This window comes from Emys orbicularis, chromosome 3 (assembly GCF_028017835.1).
Source record: "Emys orbicularis isolate rEmyOrb1 chromosome 3, rEmyOrb1.hap1, whole genome shotgun sequence".
NCBI lineage: Eukaryota > Metazoa > Chordata > Testudines > Emydidae > Emys > Emys orbicularis.
Window position 1 is genome coordinate 127866778 of NC_088685.1, and position 20920 is coordinate 127887697.

The window sequence follows — 20920 nt, forward strand, 5'->3', positions numbered from 1 at the left end:
TCCCCTCAAGAAGTTGCTGCATTTCAGTGGTACATGAAGCAATCCCTGGCTTAGTTTGTAAAATGCTCAAGGATGGAAGGTGCTATATAAGTATAAGATAATTATTGTACACTGGTGCACAAATCAAGTTTCCTGTACAACTAGCTATTGCATTTGTACAAGATACATTTGAACATGTGCCTACACAACTAAATTTAAGATTGAGCACTGATTGTGGTGACCTTACAAAACAAAAAAGAGTTCATGGCCCTTTCCGCAGTTTTTAAATGCCCTGATATGACAGAAAATTGTTTGGTGTATAATGCATCCATCTGAGACTTTCCAGTGTAGTGTGATGTTTATTTACTGATAAGGAGATGCTCACTGCAGTTAAAGGACATCAACTTTTCTAAAGTTAAAATCAATGCAAAGTAAAACAAAACTGAGAAGACCCTTCTTAGAAATTTGAACATATTTTCCTTTTCCACCATTTTTTTTCCATTTACCAACTGTAAGTTTTTCTGAATTTCTAATGAAGATTGAAATGAATACGGATTTCTGCAATTCTGAATACCAATGTTTCTGAAAGCATTGGTAATATCAGCACAGATTTAATACCGGAGTTTGATATAGTTATTTACAATTCAAACAGCCAGCAGAGGGAGTAGAAAAGCCCAAAATATATTGAGTCAAAGAAAATAAAGGCAGTTAAGTTTAAACAACAATAAAAAAAAACATTGTATGCAGTGTTGTAGCTGCGTTGGTCCCAGGATATCAGAGAGACAAGGCGGGTGAGGTAATATTTTTTACTGGACCAACTTCTGTGGGTGAGAGAGACAAGTTTTTGAGCTTACACAGAGCTCTTCTTCAGCTCTGGGAAAGGTACTCAGAGTATCACAGCTAAATACAAGGTGGAACAGATTGTTTAGCATAAGTAGCTAACACATATTTCAGGGACTGTTTGAGGTAAAGTGCCAACACCTCTCCAGTCATATGGGGGAAAGGGGTGGGGGAAATGCTGGGGGTGGGGTAAGTGGGTTATAAATTGTTGTAAAAAGCCATAAAGCCAGTGTCTCTATTCAATCCATGAGTTTTAGTATCAAAGTTATGAATTTAAGCTCCCAGGTTTGTCATTTGAAGGTATTGTGCAGCTCTCCTTTGAGGATAAGGACTGAGAGGTCGAATATAAAGGGATAGTTTTATGGAAAGCATTCACCTACAGGTGATAATGGGTTGTTTTTTGGTTTTGTTTTATTGTCGTTTAACATTTCCTGTGAGCTGAAGAATGTTGTGATAAAAAACATTAAGATCTTAAAAGTACCAAAGGTGTAAATTCTGTGCTAAGGAAAACATGCCATTTTGTATTTTTTTTTAAATAAATAGAAAAGGAACAGAGACTATTCTTTAAACAGTGTTATTCATTTAAATCTCATTGACCAAACTACTATTAAACTGAAACCCTGTATAATTTTGGATATATTCAAGCCTGACACTAAGTTGTGCTCTGTTTTTAAATTATGAACATACATTCAGAGAATGTCTGATGGGTGTGTTTTATAAAGCTAAAAGTAAATTAAAACAATTTCAAAAATTTACTGGAAGCTGCTACATACACTCTATTGGTATTAGAATAATTAATGAGAACAATTTTAAAGCTGAATAAGGGGAAGTTTTGGTCTGTACAACAGATTAAAAAGTTGGTAAGAACAAATATTTACTGAGTTTTATCAGAGATAAGTGACTCAGTGGCTTGGGTGTGAAAGTTATATAAACACATACATATATACCCATCTTAACACTCTAATTTCCACCAGACCACATTAAATGACAGTGGCTCAAATACCTGATAGCACTACCAAAGGCAGGAGGAAGGTCAGTGTGCGTGTCGGGACACTTCATTACAGTCATAAAGCTTTAATCCAATAAAACACACAGAAAGACTGTCCTACTCTGAAAAGTGGCCAGGTAAAAGTGGCATCTCACTCAAATGGTGTGATCCCAGTGTCCGTTTGTTTGCTTCTCCCACAAAGATTCTTGTGCTTTCTTTCACACTGCCCCTCCCACAAGGAATGTGCTCCCTAACTGATCTGTGAGATCACTACCTTCCCAATTTAAGACCTAATTCTGCCGCGATGCCTACAAGAAATCAGTCAACCAATGACGCTGAGGAACAGCATATTTATAAAATAAATCACAAGATTTAGAGCCATGAAGTTGTTCAATAGCTAACCTATGTAACTTCATGAGCTTTTTATCATTACCCTGCTCTTCACTGCTCCCATTCCCTCCTACTCCCTGATATATACAATCTTTTTCAAAAGAAACAAGTGAAAGCTCTTCACAGCAAGGCCCCTGGTGTTCCTACATGTTTGCACAATGCCTAGAACAACAGAACAATCCTGCTACGGCCTTTCAGTGATACCCCAAATCACATAAATAATTGTTTATATTACTTCAGTGAAATTTCTACTCCTTAAACAATGCAGAACCAGCACATTTATGAGAATGAGAGCCAAAGCTTATGCTGGTTACTGCATCATCAACTAAGTTTTAAAGGAAGATTCAATTGCAAAACCTACTTCTGCTCATAGTTACACATCTGAATCACTGCTGAAGACAAACATTTGTCCTACAGAATCTTGATGACAAGTGATGATACATAAGCCAGAGATAAAACAGCTTGATCCCAGGTTGAGTTTCCCATTAGCCAGGCTATCAAAGGCATTCAAGATACTATTTTAGCTAAAATCTCATCTTTCCCACCCTTCCACATCCCACTACATCCACCCTTTTTGGATGATTACTTCATAGTGATGCTTTAAGTTTGCCACATTTAAATGCACAACAAACTTGTGGCATCACAACAAAGCATTATTGAGACATGAGGTTGCAAACATGAGGCCCAAAATATCAGTGTCACAATAGTGTTTCTACCAGCACAGGTCTCCAGTCTGCAAATACTTATGCATACAAGTAATTTTCTGCATGCGAGTAGTCCCGTGGGACACACACATGGAAAGTTATGCGTGTGTTTGCAGAAGTGGCCTCTTGGAAATTCAGACCATTCCACAAAAAACAACTTTCAATATCACAGCTACTGTGGAATTCCACTGGAGGATGGACCCAAAATCAAGTCTTATGGATTTATTATATTATATGTTTCCCAAAGTTTATTATTTTATATCCCAAATTATCTTAAAGATATAGTTTTTAAAACTTTGAAAAACACAATATAATGATAAAAGACATTTACCTGACCCACTGCGGGCCAGTGCAATGCTCTAGTTGTGACAAAACCAGTATGTGGCATGTTTGGTCATCACAGCAGAGCAAGAACCAGCCAGATGTGGCATGAAGTGATACTGCAGAACCTGAAATAAAAAATAATCAGCTTTTAGCTAATATTTTGAATGCCACTATTAGCCTGGTTAGCGTGTACATGTGGGAGAGCAGTGAGGGAATAAATCCCTAGCAACTTCATCTGCATCACAATGCTGAGAACTTCAATTAGGTCACCAAAATGTCTCTTTTCTGAGAAACCCATCCCAATTCCCATAACCTTTCCTTATATAAACTGCCTTTAGTCATTATATTGTGCAGTTTTTCAAAGATTTTATTTACACCCACACAGTGTTTGGGATAGAAAATAATAAACTTTGAGATATGCATAGTATAATCCCTCAGACTCATTATCTTCATTACCCTACACTACCTCACCTTCTTCATAACAGTAATATCCTTCTTATAGTACTGTAACCAGTACTGCATGCAGTATTCCAAATGTGGACTGACAAGTGCATTTTCCAAAAGATATAGTTCTACCTTTTACAATAGCCCCGCTAAAGCTGTCTAGACTCTAGTATTTTGTTTGACTTTCTTCCTTAAATAAATAAATAAATAATAATTTATTAAGAGCTTCTCTGTGAACTGGACTAATGTTTTCAAAATATTTTACATAATAATCCTGCAAATCCTTTTCCTGATGATGTGTGCCAGAGAACTGCCCGACTGGCAGAAATTCTCTGGTTTAGTCTCTTGTTCTCAGACTATTTATTTTAAAATATCTGACTTGTACTGTAAGTATGAGTAGCCTTCTACCATCTCTCACAAAGTGGGAACAGGAATAAAGACAGCAAGAAATCCCATGGGTTTGGCTTTTCTTTTCTTTTTTAATTTCTACTTCTACAAGCACTTCTAGAATTAGCTATACATCTTTGTAGTGTGATAACACTGTGCATGTGAACATGCATAAACAGCTATATATAAATTTGATTGTATGGCAGGGTGACATATTGATCAACATGGAAAGAAATGCCGAACCAAGTGTAAGGGAGTCCTTTCCCACCCGGATCAGATCACAAAGCAACAAATATTCACTATGCTAATTACACTAAAATCAGTGATGAGTTAGTTATCAAGCAACGTGGTGTGATTTTAGCTGGCATCCCTGAAATTTTTACTTTGACATACATAAATATAGACATTTTGGAAGCAAATAACTTTTAAATGCACCAAAAAGTGACCTAATCAAACTGAACCTGTGACATTAAAAATAACTATGATTCAACATCCTTCCAGTTAACAGATTCCTATGGCAATAACCAACTCCAAAAACTACCTGTGATTTTTTTTTAAATGCAGTAACTGGATGTCAAAATCGGCCCCAAAGCGTTTTCACACTAGTACAGTTAAAATACCAGGGGGGGGGGGGGGGGAATGCAACTCAAGTTCAGTGGAGAAAGTTCAATACAGTTTCACAAATATTTGCACTTGGGTGAAATGAATTTCTCCTAAGACAGAACCAGGGGCGCTGGAACAATTTGTATAGTGGGGGTGCTGAGAGCGATTGAACCAAACTGTAAACCCTGTATATGATGGAAAGCACTTCAAGTCAGGGGATGCTGCAGCACCCCCAGGTCCAGCGCCTAGGCACAGAAAGGCCCGATCCAGGCGCGAGGTCAGAGATTGGCTAGTTCATGCGGCCCATTGAGTAGAACAACGAGAGGTCCCAGAAAACAGCCCGTTTGTCCTTCCTTCCTTCTGTGTGCAAACCTCTCCCCCAGCCTCCTTTCACAGCCAGAGCCTGGCAACTGCCCCGTGTCCAGAGCTTCCAGGACGCGACTCCCACCGCCAATCCCATCCGTGAAGGGTGGCGGGGAGACGCAAATGCGAAGCGCAGCACGGCCCCGGGGTCGCTTGCGGGGAGGCTGGCACACGGGCGCGGAGGGAGAGCCCGGCGCTGGGTTATGAATGGAGCGGTCTATATACATATAATTGAACAGATTCTCCTTATTTTACATTATAATAGAATGTAAAATAAGGAGCGAGCCTGCCCCGACTGAGCAGTGCAAGGAGGAGGACGTTGGATGTATTGGTCTCACTGCCACCTCTTGGCACTTTTGTAACTTGACCCACCGACACCTGCTTGTGGGGCGGAAGGGGGGCTGATCGCTCTTTTGGGGTGGAAGCTATTAGATGTAAGAAAGTCCCTTGTGACTGTCCAGACCCATTGATTGCAGCCCCCTGCCACTCGAGCATCTCCTCACCCCAGCGGTATCCCGCAGCTGCACAGAGCACGTGTTTCTGCCGTGGCTGTTGTTATCCCGGCGGCACTGAAAGCTACAGCCAGGAGGAGAGGGCATTGGATGCTGAAGAGCGACCAAACACACACCCATCTCCTTGTGTCAGATCTGACCGGCGCGTAGGGGTTTTGTTCGTCTTCTTCAAAACATCCCACCCTTCCTCGTCCCGTTCCATATTCTCTGCTGCTGCTTTCCCGCCCCCCACCTTGAGAGAGCAGGAGCTTGCTAATTTTACGACTTTAGGCAAGTCCTAAGCCCGGAAAAGGTGAAAGTCTCCGATCCTCCCCCATGGTACCCATAGCATGAATGGCCAAACAAGCATGCACCAAGTCAAACACTGATTCCTCCCCCCCACACACACACACCCTACGCCCCGCGCACTACAACTGATTCTAAAATAACGATCGAGAGAGAAATTCCGAACACATCATAGCCTCCCCCAAAATAAAACTCAATCCACCCCCTTCCGCCATGCACCCCCTCCTCCATGCATCTTTACGCACCCCGCTCTGTGCATCCACAGCCACCCTATCCTCCCCACGCGGAGAATAAAAGGCCTCCCCCTTCGTGTAGCTCGCCCCAAACCGCCCCCCTGTCCGTGCACCCAGCTCTCCCTCCATCCTCCCCCCGCAGGCAAGCAGCCAGCCCCTGCCCTAAGTGCTCGGCCACCTACTTGTGCCCAGGAAACAGTCTGTAAACCTCCTAAAGCAGCTTGTAGAAGAGGATCCATCTTCCATGTCTGGCCTTAGCAGCAGGGGAGATGAGAAGGAGAGGAAGGAGCCTCTATGCCGCTGCCTAGGGGTCCTGCTCCTGCCGGGGCCGTCTCCTCGGATCCCGTCGCCGCGGGCGGCTGCTGCTGCAGCACCCAGGAAATTGTAGGACCACAGGCGAGAGGCAGCTGGGGCCAGGAGGAGCCGCGGCTGGTGCTGCCGGGGTCCGGCGGCTGGAGAGGGGAGCAGCAAGCCCTGGATGGAGGAAGAGAAGAACAGCCTGCTCCTGCTGCTGCTCCTGCTGCTGGGATGGACGATCAAGGGAGCTGCTGCTTCTCCTCCTCCAACATCTCCTCCTCCTGCCGCCTCTCCTCCTCCCCTCCTTCCTTGGAGACTTGCGAGCGCAGAGGCAGCTGAGGGGGGGAGGAGAGGAGGAGGCGGCGGCAAGGAGCGAAGGGAAGAGGGAGCAGGGGCGGGGAAGGAGGGGGCTGGAGGAGCCCAGAGAGGAGCGGCGGCTCTGGGGACGATGCTGGAGGAGGAGGAGGCGGTGGCGGCGGCGGCGGTCCCCGCGGCGCGGCGGCGGCAGCTGCTTGGGAGCAGGGCAGAGGAGGAGCTGCAGGCAGCCGAGCCGCTTCCCGGAGGAGGAGCCCCGGCGCTGCCTCCGCTGCTCTGGCCATAGGAGTGGACCGTGCCGGAGCCGGGCTTTCCCCCGGCTGCAGCCAGGGGGGCCTGGGGGCGGGCTGAGAGCAGCTTCTCGGGGTTGGACATCTCCCCGCCCGCCCCTCGGCGGCACTGGGAGGCAGGACGTTTGCTGGAGACACGCGAGCGGAGGGGAGAGGCGCAGCGGGCGAGGCGCTCTCCCTGCCCCCCAGCAGATCCCCCGGGAACCAGCTTCGCCCCCTGTCACTAGCGTCACATTCGCGCCCGCCTCTTTAGGTCGGAGGGGCCACGGCGCTGCTGCTGCTGGTCGCGAAGTGGCTCCGCTCCGGATCCCCCCTTAGTGTCCCCTCGCCGGCACGCGCTCGCCTCGCGATTCAAAACAGCTGGAGCGTCTTCCCCGCCATACAAATATTTCCGTGTGTGTGTCTGCAAGAGAGGCGGAGAACATCACTGCCGCGCTCCCTCAACCCCAGCCCCAACCCCCGCCGCCAGAAACCGCCCACTGGCGGAGCTATTGCTTCCCCGGCTGCCTCCGCGCCTCTCACTGCCAGCCGCCCGCACAGGAGCCACAGCAAACGCTCTGCCTACGGGGAACGCTCGGGCTTTGGGGTTTTCTTTCTTACCAAGAGCGAGAGGGGAAAAACCTTCCGAGGCGGTCCCATGACCGAGCTGGTTCCAGCCTCAGAGATCAAAGAGGCTGGTGTGAGCAGACGCGATGCAGCAGTGGGGATGAGCATGGGGTAGAGGACTCCTGGGAGCATAGTCCAGTCTCAGCTAAACACCACCGCCCCCTTCTCTCGATTTATATATGGAGAGAGATAGGGACTTAATGATGCGCATAACAACCCCTCCGTCCCCCCATTTACTATTTTGTCTAAATCTCCAAGTTTCTATTACACTCATGCAGCCCGAAAAATAGTTCACCCATTTGAATCCCCTCATAAAACTCCCTCTTCCCCGCCCCACGAAGAGCTAAATCCTGATCTCCCAGATGGGGTGGTGCAAATCTGAAGTAAATGCATTAAATTCGCTAGAGTTACTCCAGATTTACACGGAATGTAACTGACACCAGACTCTGGGGGGGGAGATGTGCATGGAAGAGTGGCACATTAAAGTTTGTGGTTGAATTTAGGGCATATACACATATAAATGAATTAAAAGATTGCGTAGCCTTCTTAAAACAAACAAAACAACACAGCCACCACAAACAAAGAAACCCAACCTCTGCTTGAGCTGATGCATTACTAATCGGAAACCCCAGGGTAAACCCTATAGTGGCTTTCCACTATGGCTTTCTCTCATTTAGCAGTGAATGGACCTGTCAACACCGCACAGTTTAGAACCCGCAAAGAAATGACAGGTAGCAAAGCGGGGTGTTTGGAAAATAAACCTCAGTTGCTAAGAGTGTCAGACAAAACAATACCTAATAATGGGGGGCTGTGGTGGGAAGCAATGACCCAAGCACATCCTCCGGAGAGGTTTGACACGGGGCGGGTTGAGGAGCTCCACAATAAAGCTACACAATCCGGATTTCGTTCTCACTTCAAATCCTTTCAGCACCACGTAGAAAAGGAAACGATATGGGAGTTTTAAATATGCCCTTCCTGCCCTTCACCCTCAAAAGAGAGAGGGGGGGTCATTGCAGTTACAATAAGATATGGACAAGTATAAACAACCAAACAAAACAATACCACGCGCAGAGTTACAACAGGATGTAAGGGGAACGGCTCCATGTAGTAATAACGTCCGTCCCACATTTTAATACCCTAATAATACCCCGCCCCCGCGAAATTTTCTCTCTCTCTAAGGTGCATGGTTAAAAACAAACTACAAAGTCCAGTTGTTTGATATTTTCTTCAGTAGAAATCAACTGCCTGCCTGCCTTTGGTTAAGCTGGCCATTCGGGAAATGTTCCCCCATTATTTGAACATCCTCTTCCACAGGGATGATATTTTTGTTTCTAAATCGTAGTGACAATTCATTAGCTAACGGAAATCAATCTCATCAGGAATTATACCACCATTAGAAAGTCCCAGTGAAAGAAAATACAGCCACCGACTTGCTTATTAAAGAGAGCTGCATTTACATTGGGATGGCAGTTCTTTCAGGGAGAAAAAACTAGTCCTCGCTAGTCTGGGAAAAGATTTTTCCCAGACATCCAGCGGTGTAAAATCCACAAACAAGCTGGTCTACTGTTCCTTTCTTATTCTGACAGATGAGGCCCCGGTGCTGGGGGCATTTGCGGTTGTTTGGGGGGCGGTTTGCAGCAGCCTCCTGAAAAACGGTCCGATCCTATATTTGGTTAAAAGGTATTAGCTAAGAAATTTAGTATTAATAGTAGTAGCATCCAAAGAGCTGTTTTCCAAACCCTTAGCTCTTCCTCCAAAATAGAAAAAAGTCCTATTACAATTGTATCAAATTCAGAACATAAAATATATTTTTCCTTGGGGAGCACACACATTTTTGCTATACTATCCCAAACTTAAATGAGATCTTCATGAGTCTAACATAAGCATTTAATATAAACTTCCCTCCTTTACTAGATTCAGTCTCATCTTCAGTTATTATTTACTCCCCCTCCCTATTATCCAGTTTTAGTATATAGAGCAAGCTACCTACAGTTATATCTTCTTTTTCAAAACTGGTAAGAAAGGTCTCTTTTTTTAAAAAATCCTCATTATAGCAATGCTTTGTTAAATGCTTTTAGAGCTACTAATGGGAGAACAAACCAAACTCTTTAATTAAAGATTATTTGAATTTACATTCCTACCTTCCTGCATATAATAAGCCACCATAAACTGAGTTAATATAAAGGTCAAGGTCTAATTTGAACTCACAAAAGCAAAGGAATTATTCTTTACTTACCCTTTTGTGCTCAGACATTGGAATCGGTATGGTATTTCTGTGGACAAATTTCCTTTGTTTTGATTTTTCTATTATAATGTAAAATAAGGAGAATCTGTTCCATTATATGTATATAGACCTATAGAGGCTCTTTCAGAGACCTGTTGAGTTTTGCGCATTATTCTTATATTTAACAGAGTATACTACAAAATCAGATCAGCATTAGTATGTGCATAATGGATCAGAATTACAGAACATTTTTCTGTATTCTGCATGCTCTTTTTGAATTGGTACCATAACACTAGCTCATATTTGCATATTATGGATTTATAATACTAATCCATAAAAAAGCATGAATGCAAAAGTATTTGTATGAGTATTAGCACTTATCTGTATTACATGTATATAGTATTATACATACATAATTATTGCATATCTATCATACGTATATATTGACAAGTTATGTGTTACATGCATACTTTATATATGTGACTGCACATATTAAAAAGGTCTTGGTCTACATAATACAATAACTAATTTGCAAATATTCATTTTAAAATATATTTTTGTCAGACACAAAAACTACTGCAACTAGTAATATTCTATTTTCCTTTAGGTCCACCTCTACCTCTAGATGGACCAAAACATTTAATTGCCAGGTTTCATTCCTGAGTTAATTGTTATGGCTAATTTATTTATAAACCCCCTGAACACAGGGGTTTATATTAGGAATCCTGACAATGTTGACAATTGCAACTGAGAAAGAGAACTAGGTATAATCTTTCTATTTTAACTCAAAATATTTACCCTTCTCCCCAAAGTAGCTACTTATTTTTCCACTCACAAATACTAACACTAAAGTAAGATTTTGTCCTTCATTGTAATAATACAATTATTTTTACATATTACTTCAGGTACAGTTTTAAAAAGGCTAGGATGACTACTATTTCAGTTTGAAGATCAAAGCCCTAATGTATCATCACCATTAACCCTGAAAATTATCAAATGAGATGATATTTCTCTCAAGATCATACAGCCTTCCTAGTGAAATGCTTTTGTCAGTTATTTGAATGCTTTGTAACTGTGGAAAACAATCCACACAGTTTGCAAAAATTCAAGATGTCAAAACAGGTTAGAGAACTAATTTTAAAAACCAACAGAAACAGAAGTGGGAAGGTTTTGGTAAAGTTGCTATCATACATATATAACCTATTTTTGCCTAAAAATGCTGAATTGAAATACAGAAAAACAAAACCAGTGGATTTGCTTTCATGACTCATACTTTCCATTTCATACTGTTTTTCTTTTTGTCAAAACAGCTTAACAACTGTAATTTCACATTTCTATTGAAGTTGGTCAGAAAGTAAATACTTTTGTTTGCTTGAATGTGAATATGTTATTTCTTGTGAATGCAATCAGGATGCCTAGAGATTTATAAAATAATACAATTCCTTTACAAAAGATTTAGTTTACAGAAAGAAGAGATTAGTGAATGGTGTTTTATTGTTGCAACCTATTTTTAAATGGATATATTTTGCTGACATAAATTTGTAAGCTCTTCAGGGCAAGGACCTTGTCTTTATCTCTGTCTGTAAACCGCCTAATACAACCAAATACATTAATGAGCTGTCAACTGCTAAGCAAATATCTGTAGTTACTGTTACAAAATATTTAATAATAAAATATCTTACATAGAAAAAGACTGTCAAATTAGAGTAAAACTGTCAACAAGGAAAATCATCACCAAAAATTAAAGATACCACTCCATCCAAAATTCACCTTGCTTGTGTTTAGGTATTGCAGTCAGTATGAGATTAAATTAAATTAGTTACTGAATCTCTACATTTTCAGTGCATGTTTTCAGAAACCCTACTAGACTCTGAAAATCTATGTTAAGTCCCTGTATTGTTGCTTATCCAAAACTATAGCTGATTGAACAGTATTAATCAAACCAAAACATTGCCATAGTTTGGCTTTTTATATTATGTTATACACACACACACACACACACACACTTCACAAATCATTCATACTCCATTGAGAATTTATTCTGTATTTGTAAGAAATCACCAAATACTCCAGACAAATAGTTTTCAGGCCAAGAGTTGTTTGCAAACTGTTCACTTCATTTATGTATTATTCATTAATTATTTGTTATTCATGGATGATTGGTCCCATAATATTGTTTCTGCTTCCTGACTAAATGACTGCAGCATTATTAGAAGAACAAATAGAGAATAATGAAAATTAAATTTTATAAGATATACATTTGGGAACTTTTTTTGAGTTGAGAACATTTTCATGAATGCCTGGTGATTATCTGAATATTCTGAATAATCAGGAATAAATCAACAGAAAATCATATTTGTTTATTCACAAATCTGTTTGTGAATCCATTTTTTCGTTATTTGACCAGCTCTATTCAAAACCCAGTATAACACAACTTCCAGTGTCACTGTGGAATGATGGGGCTATTACAACAATAGTGCACAATCCTACATGCTTTGTATCTCATAGAAACTCCCATTGACTTCAACACCACTTTTGGGTGTGAAAAGAATGCAGAATCAGGCCTTAATCTAAGAAATCAAACAAACTTTTCTTGTGCACAAATGAAGTTAAAATGATCCTCTCTACCCACCTGATTCAGATGTGTGGGTCCCTCTGAGAGCAAATGATGCCAATACAATATGGTCAAAATGTATACTAGATGGCATTTGTGTTTGCAGTTACAAATGTTGATTCTGATCCTGTAAGAGCTCCCCATACAGAACTCCCATTGAAGTCATCAAGAGTTCTGTATTCAGTGCACTTACATCATTAGACATGTTATGAAAAGCAGTTCATGTGCCTATCCAGCAGCTACTTTACAACAATACAACAGTTTGGGTTTTTTTTGTTTGTTTGTTTGTTTGTTTTTAAACGTAGAGTTAACCAACAAACTCCCCAAACTTGCCTAATTCCACCTGAATCCGTGACCTTTCAGGAAAGACAGCAAAGTAGGCTGTCTGATGTCTGGCCCCCATTCTCTGTTCTTCTGCCCACTCTATGCAAACCTGGTCTACTCCCTTGAAAGAATAAGGAAAATAGGCAGAGAAAGGGGAAGGCAAATTTAGCAAACTCTAAGGGTGAAGTCATCCGGGATTCAAGATTCCGCAGATGAGAGATATGGTTTCCGCAGGGGTTAGAGAGGGGCCACAGCTGTGAAATGTAACCTGCCAGAAAAATGGAGCTGTAACCAGAAAGGTGAAGGGGGGTGAGGGGGTGCAAGGAGGAGGAAGAGGCAGAAGGATAAAGACAGATAAGACTCTGTCCTAGCACTGAGTAAATACCACCTTTAAAGAAATCCCTTATGTAAAAGTCCTTTGTAATTCAATAAAAACGACACCCTTTTTATAGTTTTTCTACTAAATTATCTTACAGAATGTAATAATTATCTCTCAGCTACCAAATTCCATAGAGTGATAAAAAAACACTATATAAAGGACATTATTCTTTATTAAAGTCTATATTATTTTTGAATAATCTACGTAGAATACTTTTGGTTTAATCCCTATTGCATTCTGTAGCACACTCTCATGAGGGATTACTCAAAGTTTTATAAATAAAAAGCATGAATTCACTACAAGGGTATACACCAGTCATTTTATTTTATTTCCATACTCAATTGAGCTGATGATTCTTGTTCCCAAGGTCATTAACTAAAAGAGGAAGTGTTCCGAATACTCACACAAATATGTATTTACACAACTATTCATGCTGCTGGCCATTTTGAAGGCTCTTTATGAGTTTGGGAGTCATCTAATCCAAGAGCAGAAACAATACGGTTTGATTTATGTGACCAGAATCACTCAGGAGGTGCAAATAAGGAAGTACAAATACCCAAAGCAATACTTGCAGCAAATAATTTGTGAGCATCCCATAGGGCTGCAATATGTTCACATAAACTATTCATTGAATCATTCAAAATAATGAACACATTCTTCAAAATCACAGATCACTGGCAAATAGAAAAAAAGGGGCTAAAGTAAATGAATATATTGCTTATTATGAGTAGTTCCCCCAGCTCTGCTCATCTCACTCTGCAATATGGCAGCTGACAGAATATGTAGCCAAAGCTACCAATAGATACACAATGTTTAAAACTTTCACAGGAGTCTGTTCAGTAGCAGTTATTCTTTAATGTTAATGATATATTCATTTTCATAGATATTTGTTATAGTTGGTTGGAAAACATGTCCCCTCCCCCGTTACAGAAAATTTTAATTTGGGGGCGGAGGGACTGAAAAAACAAAAAGTGTTGTTTTTTTTTAAAAACAAAAATTCATAATTCCCTATGGAAAGCAGACAACTTGTGCAAAAAAAAAAAATCATTTAGTCAAAAAACCCAATCTTCCATCAAAAAACATTTTGACAAAAAAGTTTTGATTTAATATTGCAGACTCTGTCTAAAAAAAAAAACCCCCACCAAAACAAAATACCATAAATTTTATGGTTAAAAACAGGAAAAGGCTGGTACCAATGCACAAATTGAATTCTGAGTCTGATTTTCTTTTTAGTAATGTGCTTGGATTTGTTCTCTCTAAAAAGATCATGTAAACCTAAGAAGCCAAAGAAAATCTAAATTTTGTGGCTTCTCCCACCTTGTCTGTCACCATGAAATACACAGGTCAGAAATTGCATGGTTTTTAGGTGGTTTTTGTTTGTTTCAGGGTTTTTTTGGGGGGGGGGGGGGGAAGGGGAGAGAGAGAGTTGGTTTTTTTTTATTATTTTAATGGTAAGAATAAAGGACATAAAAATCACCAGTGAAGGACTGACACCTTCTGTCTAACATATGGAACATTAATAAATAATATTAATAATATCTAACTCACACAGAGTTTTCTGGCAGCAAAGGGCTTTACAAGGGAGGTCAGTACTATTTTCCCCCTCCCCCCATTTTACAGATGGGGAAACTGAGGCACAGAGGTGACATGACTTACACAAATTCCCCCAGTGGGCCAGTGGCAAACTATGAATAGAATGCAGATCTCCTCAGTCCTAGTCTTGTGCTCTGTTCACTAGGACAGCCACCAGCTTTAACAGTAACATTTAGAACATACCTTGTTATTTGTATAACAAGAGTTCCACAAACAATGTGAGCTCTTTGAGGCAGGGCCATCTTTTTTGTTTGTTTGTAGAACACAGAGCACAATAGGACCCATGACGAGACCTCATAGGTGCTCTTGCAATACAAATTATAAACAATAACTACAAACAGCAGCAGCAGGCAATGTAGACAGCAGAATCAGGAAACTGATGCTACTAAAACAGCCATTTTTGTTATGCAAATAAAAATAAAACCAGGCTACCAGTATTTTTGTAATCCTATTTTCCCAACTGTAATATGCAAACAATTTATAAAAATCTAATGATTACAATTATGTATCTGCTAAGTGACAAGTAATATTGACATGTTATTTCAATTCAGTAATTAATCAGCACACCAACACTAGGTTGTGTGAGAGTTAGCATCCCTCTATACAGAACATACCTAAGAAAACCAAAAAAGCAAGGCAATGAAAAGGTAAGGCATCTAACATGACCTATCTTTTACTCCTCCATCCAGTGACACACATCTGACTACTACACAACCATTATATCCCACAGACAACCCACCACAACCTCAACTCTGCCCCAATGGGCATACCAACCTTCCATTCCCCCTTTCCTAAACTCACCACCCACCATGAACATCCAGACTTTCCCTATTACCTCTTCTGCACAGTTCTGGAAAATTGCACTTGTGGTTAGGAAATTCTTTGCTAGACCTTGCAACGTTACCCATCCATATAAATGTAGGGTTACTTCATACTACCCTAAATGTACAGCCAGTTTCTCACTGATGTTGGTGGGAGATTTGCACAAAGATCTAGGGTGGAATATGGCCTTTATGTAGTAACTAAAGTAAGATATTATAATTATGTATTTGTTCAATGCCTTCTTGCCGCATTCAGCACCACTGGGGGGAAAATAAGCTCATCTTCGGCATCACTATTTCTTCTTTGTTTCCCTTCCTTCTCTCTCACCTGTCTCTTTCATTCTTCCCACTGTATTTTCCTCCCTTGCAGCAACTCACAATTTCCCCCATTTTGGGTTTCATTCCCACCCCATTTGGGAAAATGATCAGCAATGAAACAGTGATTGTTGAATGTGAAATGCAAACATTAGGCTTTCGAGTCAACATCCCATTTAGACAAATAGGGAATAGGGGCGTGCACACCTTGGAGAGCCTTTGTTTCAGGCTGCCTATTTACATTTACACACTGAGGAAGATGTGCTGCATCAGTTTACATTTAGAAGTTTATCTTTGTAACTCTGAGGGCTAGAATGCTTTTTTTAATGAAAGTTTGAAGGCAAATGCATCACAAATATGTCAAACTGACATAAGGTACTTGACAACCCCTTGAATTTCTGATTTCCAGGGAGCAGTAAAACTATAGCAACGCAGCAGTTCCAATACCCCGGTCACATCAGATGATCCCTATATCTGATCTGGCTAGTGCACACACAAGTGTCATAGTCTATCATTACCCTTTTTTGTAAAGACAGATTGACACTCAGACTAAACAGATTAGGGCAGAAGCAACTTTGGGTTTTTATTTGTGGAAAAAGGATTCATTTGTGAGACCACAAAACCTCATAGTGAACCTAAAGCTGTGTGTGGGAGTGTTTCACAAGTTATTCTAACCTAATTTGTGGCTTAACCAGATGTGACTTCACTAAAGAAAATCTAGGGGTGTTTATTAGAAAAGCCAGATACCTTCTGCCAGTAGCTTTTGCAACCTGTCGGTCTCCTGTCCTTAGCATCATGGCCTAACGCAATATGGATGCAGAGTTCAAAGACCATCTCTCACCTACAAAAATGACAAAGAGTTGATTCTCTACCGTCAGAGGGGGTTACATCTGTTGCTGTTTAGACTCTCTAGAACTCCAGAGAAAGAGTGACAGATTACCGCTTTAATCAGTCTCTCAGACAAGACTTTAAAAAGGGGGGAGCCATGAAAACGTTTAAATGGGACAAAAATAAGCACATATTTGAAAATGAAGCAGATTAGGTAGATGGAAAGTTGAGGTGAGTAAAAGCTTTAGGAACAGACCATTTGTTGTACCAGGTAAGACCACTGATACATTAAATCTGCAGTCCCATCTCTTGCAGTTTTTAATGGCAGACAAAGGCCATAATGCAGTTTCAGGTTATTGAATCATAGAATATCAGGGTTGGAAGGGACCTCAGGAGATCATCTAGTCCAACCCCCTGCTCAAAGCAGGACCAATCCCCAGACAGATTTTTTTACCCCAGTTCCCTATATGGCCCCCTCAAGGATTGAACTCACAACCCTGAGTTTAGCAGGCCAATACTCAAACCACTGAGCTATCCCTCCCCCCATAAATTAATGGAGATATCCCATCTCCTAGAACTGGAAGGGACCTTAAAGGTCATTGAGTCCAGTCCCCTGCCTTCACTAGCAGAACCAAGTACTGATTTTGCCCCAGATCCCTAAGTGGCCCCCCTCAAGGATTGAACTCACAACCCTGGGTTTAGCAGGCCAATGCTCAAACCACTGAGCTATCCCTCCACCCACTTATTTTATTTATTTATAGGTATTTCTAAGACACTCATGATTGTAGTACCTCAGTGCTTCACAAACATTCATGAATTTGACCTTTTAACACCCCAGCAAAGTACATATTAATTACACGGAAAGAAAAACACAGAGGTTCAAATGACTTTCCCAAGGTCATGCAGGAAGTCTGTGGCAGAGACAGGGGGAAAAATTGGCACCCTGGTTCCCAGCTCAGCATTTTACTTACAAAGCCACCTTAATACCCTTCCTCTCTTTCCTTCAATGGAGAAGAATTAGTAATTCCTTCCTGATTCCTGTGGTGATCAGCTTACAGCCAAAAGCATGAGTGTGTGTTATCCTTATGTTAACTGCAAATTGCATTATTCATCATAGAACTATCCAGAACTTTTTAAAATTCAGCTACAGTGTTTGATTATGGCCTCCCACAGGAGCAAACTGTAGAGACTTTCATGGCACAGTGTACATGGGGTAGAAAACTGAAGCACATGGGGCCCAACACCCTTTCAGTTTTTAGGGAAACCGTGAGTAATCCCATTAAGAACCACTTTTAAGAAAGGGAATTTAAAGTTAAAGTGTGGACCTTTGTTTGACCTTTCCATACAGACTTTCTTGCTACTTATTAGGACTGTCAATTAATCACAGTAAACTCACATGATTAACTCAAAAAATTAATTGCAGTTAATCACAGTTTTAATCACACTGTTAAACAATAGAATACCAACAGAAATGTATTAAATATTTTGGATGTTTTTCTACATTTTCATATATATTGTATTCTGTGTTGTAATTGAAATCAAAGTATATATTATTTTTATTATAAATATTTGCACTGTAAAAATGATAAACAAAAAATAGTATTTTTCAATTTACCTCATACAAATACTGTAGTACAATCTCTTTATTGTGAAAGTGCAACTTATAAATGTAGATTTTTTTGTTACATATCTGCACTCAAAAACAAAACAATGTAAAACTTCAGAGCCTACAAGTCCAGTCAGTCCTACTTCTTGGTCAGCCAATCGCTAAGACAAACAAGTTTGTTTACCTTTACAGGAGATAATGCTGCCCTCTTTTTATTTACAATGTCACCAGAAAGTGAGAACAGGCATTTGCATGGCACTTCTGTAGCCGGTATTGCAAGGTATTTACGTGCCAGATATGCTAAATATCCACATGCCCCTTCATGCTTCCACCACCATTCCAAAGGTGATGATGCTCGTTAAAAAAATAATGCATTAATAAAATTTGTGACTGAACTTCTTGGGGGAGAATTGGATGTCCCCTGCTCTGTTTTACCTGCATTCTGCCATATATTTCATGTTATAGCAGTCTCGGATGATGACCCAGCACATGTTCATTTTAAGAACACTTTCACTGCAGATTTGACAAAACGCAAAGAAAGTACCAATGTGAGATTTCTAAAGATGGCTACAGTATCTTGACCCAAGGTTTAAGAATCTGAAGTGCCTTCCAAAATCTGAAATAATTCTACAGTTGTAAATTCAACTTTCACGATAAAGAGATTGCACTACAGTATTTGTATCAGGTGAATTGAAAAATACTACATCTTTTGGGTTTTTTTACAGTGCAAATATTTGTAATAAAAATGAATATAAAAGTGAGCAATGTACACTTTGTATTCTGTGTTGTAATTGAAATCAATATCTTTGAAAATGTAGAAAACATCCAAAAATATTTAAATAAATGGTATTCTATTATTCTTTCACTTGTCAGCCCTACTAGTTATACATCATACCCGGTAGCCTTTTTACCAAACATCTGATCCAACAGAAGTGTGATTTTTCAAAACCACTCTTAATGCTGGGACTCAACTCAGCTTCCTCCACTGTGGACTACCAGCACATCTTCCCAAGACCCCTCTACAGAATGTTAAATTACATCTTGTGTGTTAGTTTCTTAATTTAATTTTACATGAAATTTTAAAACTCCTAGCAACAGTAACTGCACTATAATCTCAGAAGGAGCTCTTGTTTTATTTGTACGTTCATTGTGGGAGTTAAAGCAGTTAGTCAAGCTTCAGCAGATACCTTTGCTTAAATGACAGCTTGTTCTTTAGGTTTGCTGGCATGTCACACACAAAATGTGAAGAGGAAAAATAATTTACTGCCAGATTGCCACCCAAGAATTAGTAATGTTTATTAACAATAACTAATTGATTTCATAAGATTACTATGTTAGGTTATACTTTTCTCACAAATATATTTAAATGTACAAGGCTAATTCTTCTAACAAAATATTTAAACCATGTGGTAAGGGCAGAGTCTTGAAACACTGCATTGCTTTTAGTGCAATTTCATACACTTCTGATGGGTTTCTTTGACCTTGTATACACTTTCAGCCACTGGTGTAGCTGCGCTGGTAGAAAATGCCATTGTGGACATGAGTCACACAGAAGGGACATAATTTGCATTGTATTCACTTCAGGGGTTTGCCCCAGTGCAGTTACTCCACTGGTTGAAATCTTAGCATAGGCAAGGCCTTGTTAGTATGCAGAATAAGTTTAGATAAGGACCAAGACAAAGTGGATGGTGAATTCTGTAACACTGCAACTTGCTCCAAGACACCTATTTCAAAAGACATGTCGAAATGGCTATTGTTCTGTGCCACAGTGCAGCCACCTCTGAGGTGCCCCCTCATGGCCTCACAGTGGCCCTGAAAGAGGCCCCTTGCCCCTCTTGCTGGGGTGCTTCTCCTCCCTGTTTCTCTCCCAGGTATGGTTTCTGCTTTTGCCTGGAGAAATCAGCAGGCTCATCTCTCCATCACAGTGCATACTTCATCTTCGGCTCTCTTCATCTTCCTCTGCTGCTCTCAGCCTTCAGCTTCCTCCAGCACTCTTGGGCCTGGCAAAAATTTAGGTGGCCCTGAACTGTCTTCTTTCCTTCTGTTTTCACCTGCCTGCTCTGTCTCCACTGCTCTCTCAGGAACTCTCAATCCATGCTCCTTCAGGCGCATCTGCTCCCTGAAGCTCTCAACCCCTGCTCTTCTTCTGAAATCTCCCGCTCTGGAATCTGGCTTCCGAACCCTCCCTTGCTTTTGAGGCTCTCACTTATAGCTCCCAGGGGCAGCCCTGCCCTCTTCAGTACACCAAACTAGGGGGCACCTGGACTGAAACAGGAGAGCTGGGTCCAATTTAACTTAAGGGGCCAGCTACCCTGTTACATTGTGATTAGTAGCAATATTAATTTGCACTGTTACTCCTTGATGAGAATAAGCTTCTGTGAAACCTATACAAAATATTTCTCCAAAGAACCACCCTCCCTCCCCCCCGGTATATGGATTGTGTGTTTCTGCTGAAACCTAGCCCCACAACTAGTCAGTGAATGTGTCTGAATGAGAAAAACCCAGCAAATGGTCTCAAAGTTTGCAAACATTAAAACATACAACAGAGAAAAAAAATTGAGCTTTATTATCTGAGGGCAACTTCAAATAGGGAAGAGAAAGGAAGGTGGGGGAATGAACCATAAGCCACCTATTAGAGCTTTGGGCGAACCCCCGG

At 40.8% G+C, this 20920-nt stretch overlaps 1 protein-coding gene across 1 annotated transcript in view; it reads right to left on the reverse strand.

Annotated features, from left to right (window-relative positions):
• PDE10A (phosphodiesterase 10A) overlaps positions 1-7039 on the reverse strand; it is a 309295-nt gene extending 302256 nt beyond the window's left edge. The window contains exon 1 of the mRNA XM_065401635.1: positions 6235-7039. Coding sequence (XP_065257707.1) covers positions 6235-7039 — 805 coding nt within the window. The remainder of the gene's footprint in view (positions 1-6234) is intronic.
• Between the last annotated feature and the right edge of the window lie 13881 nt (positions 7040-20920).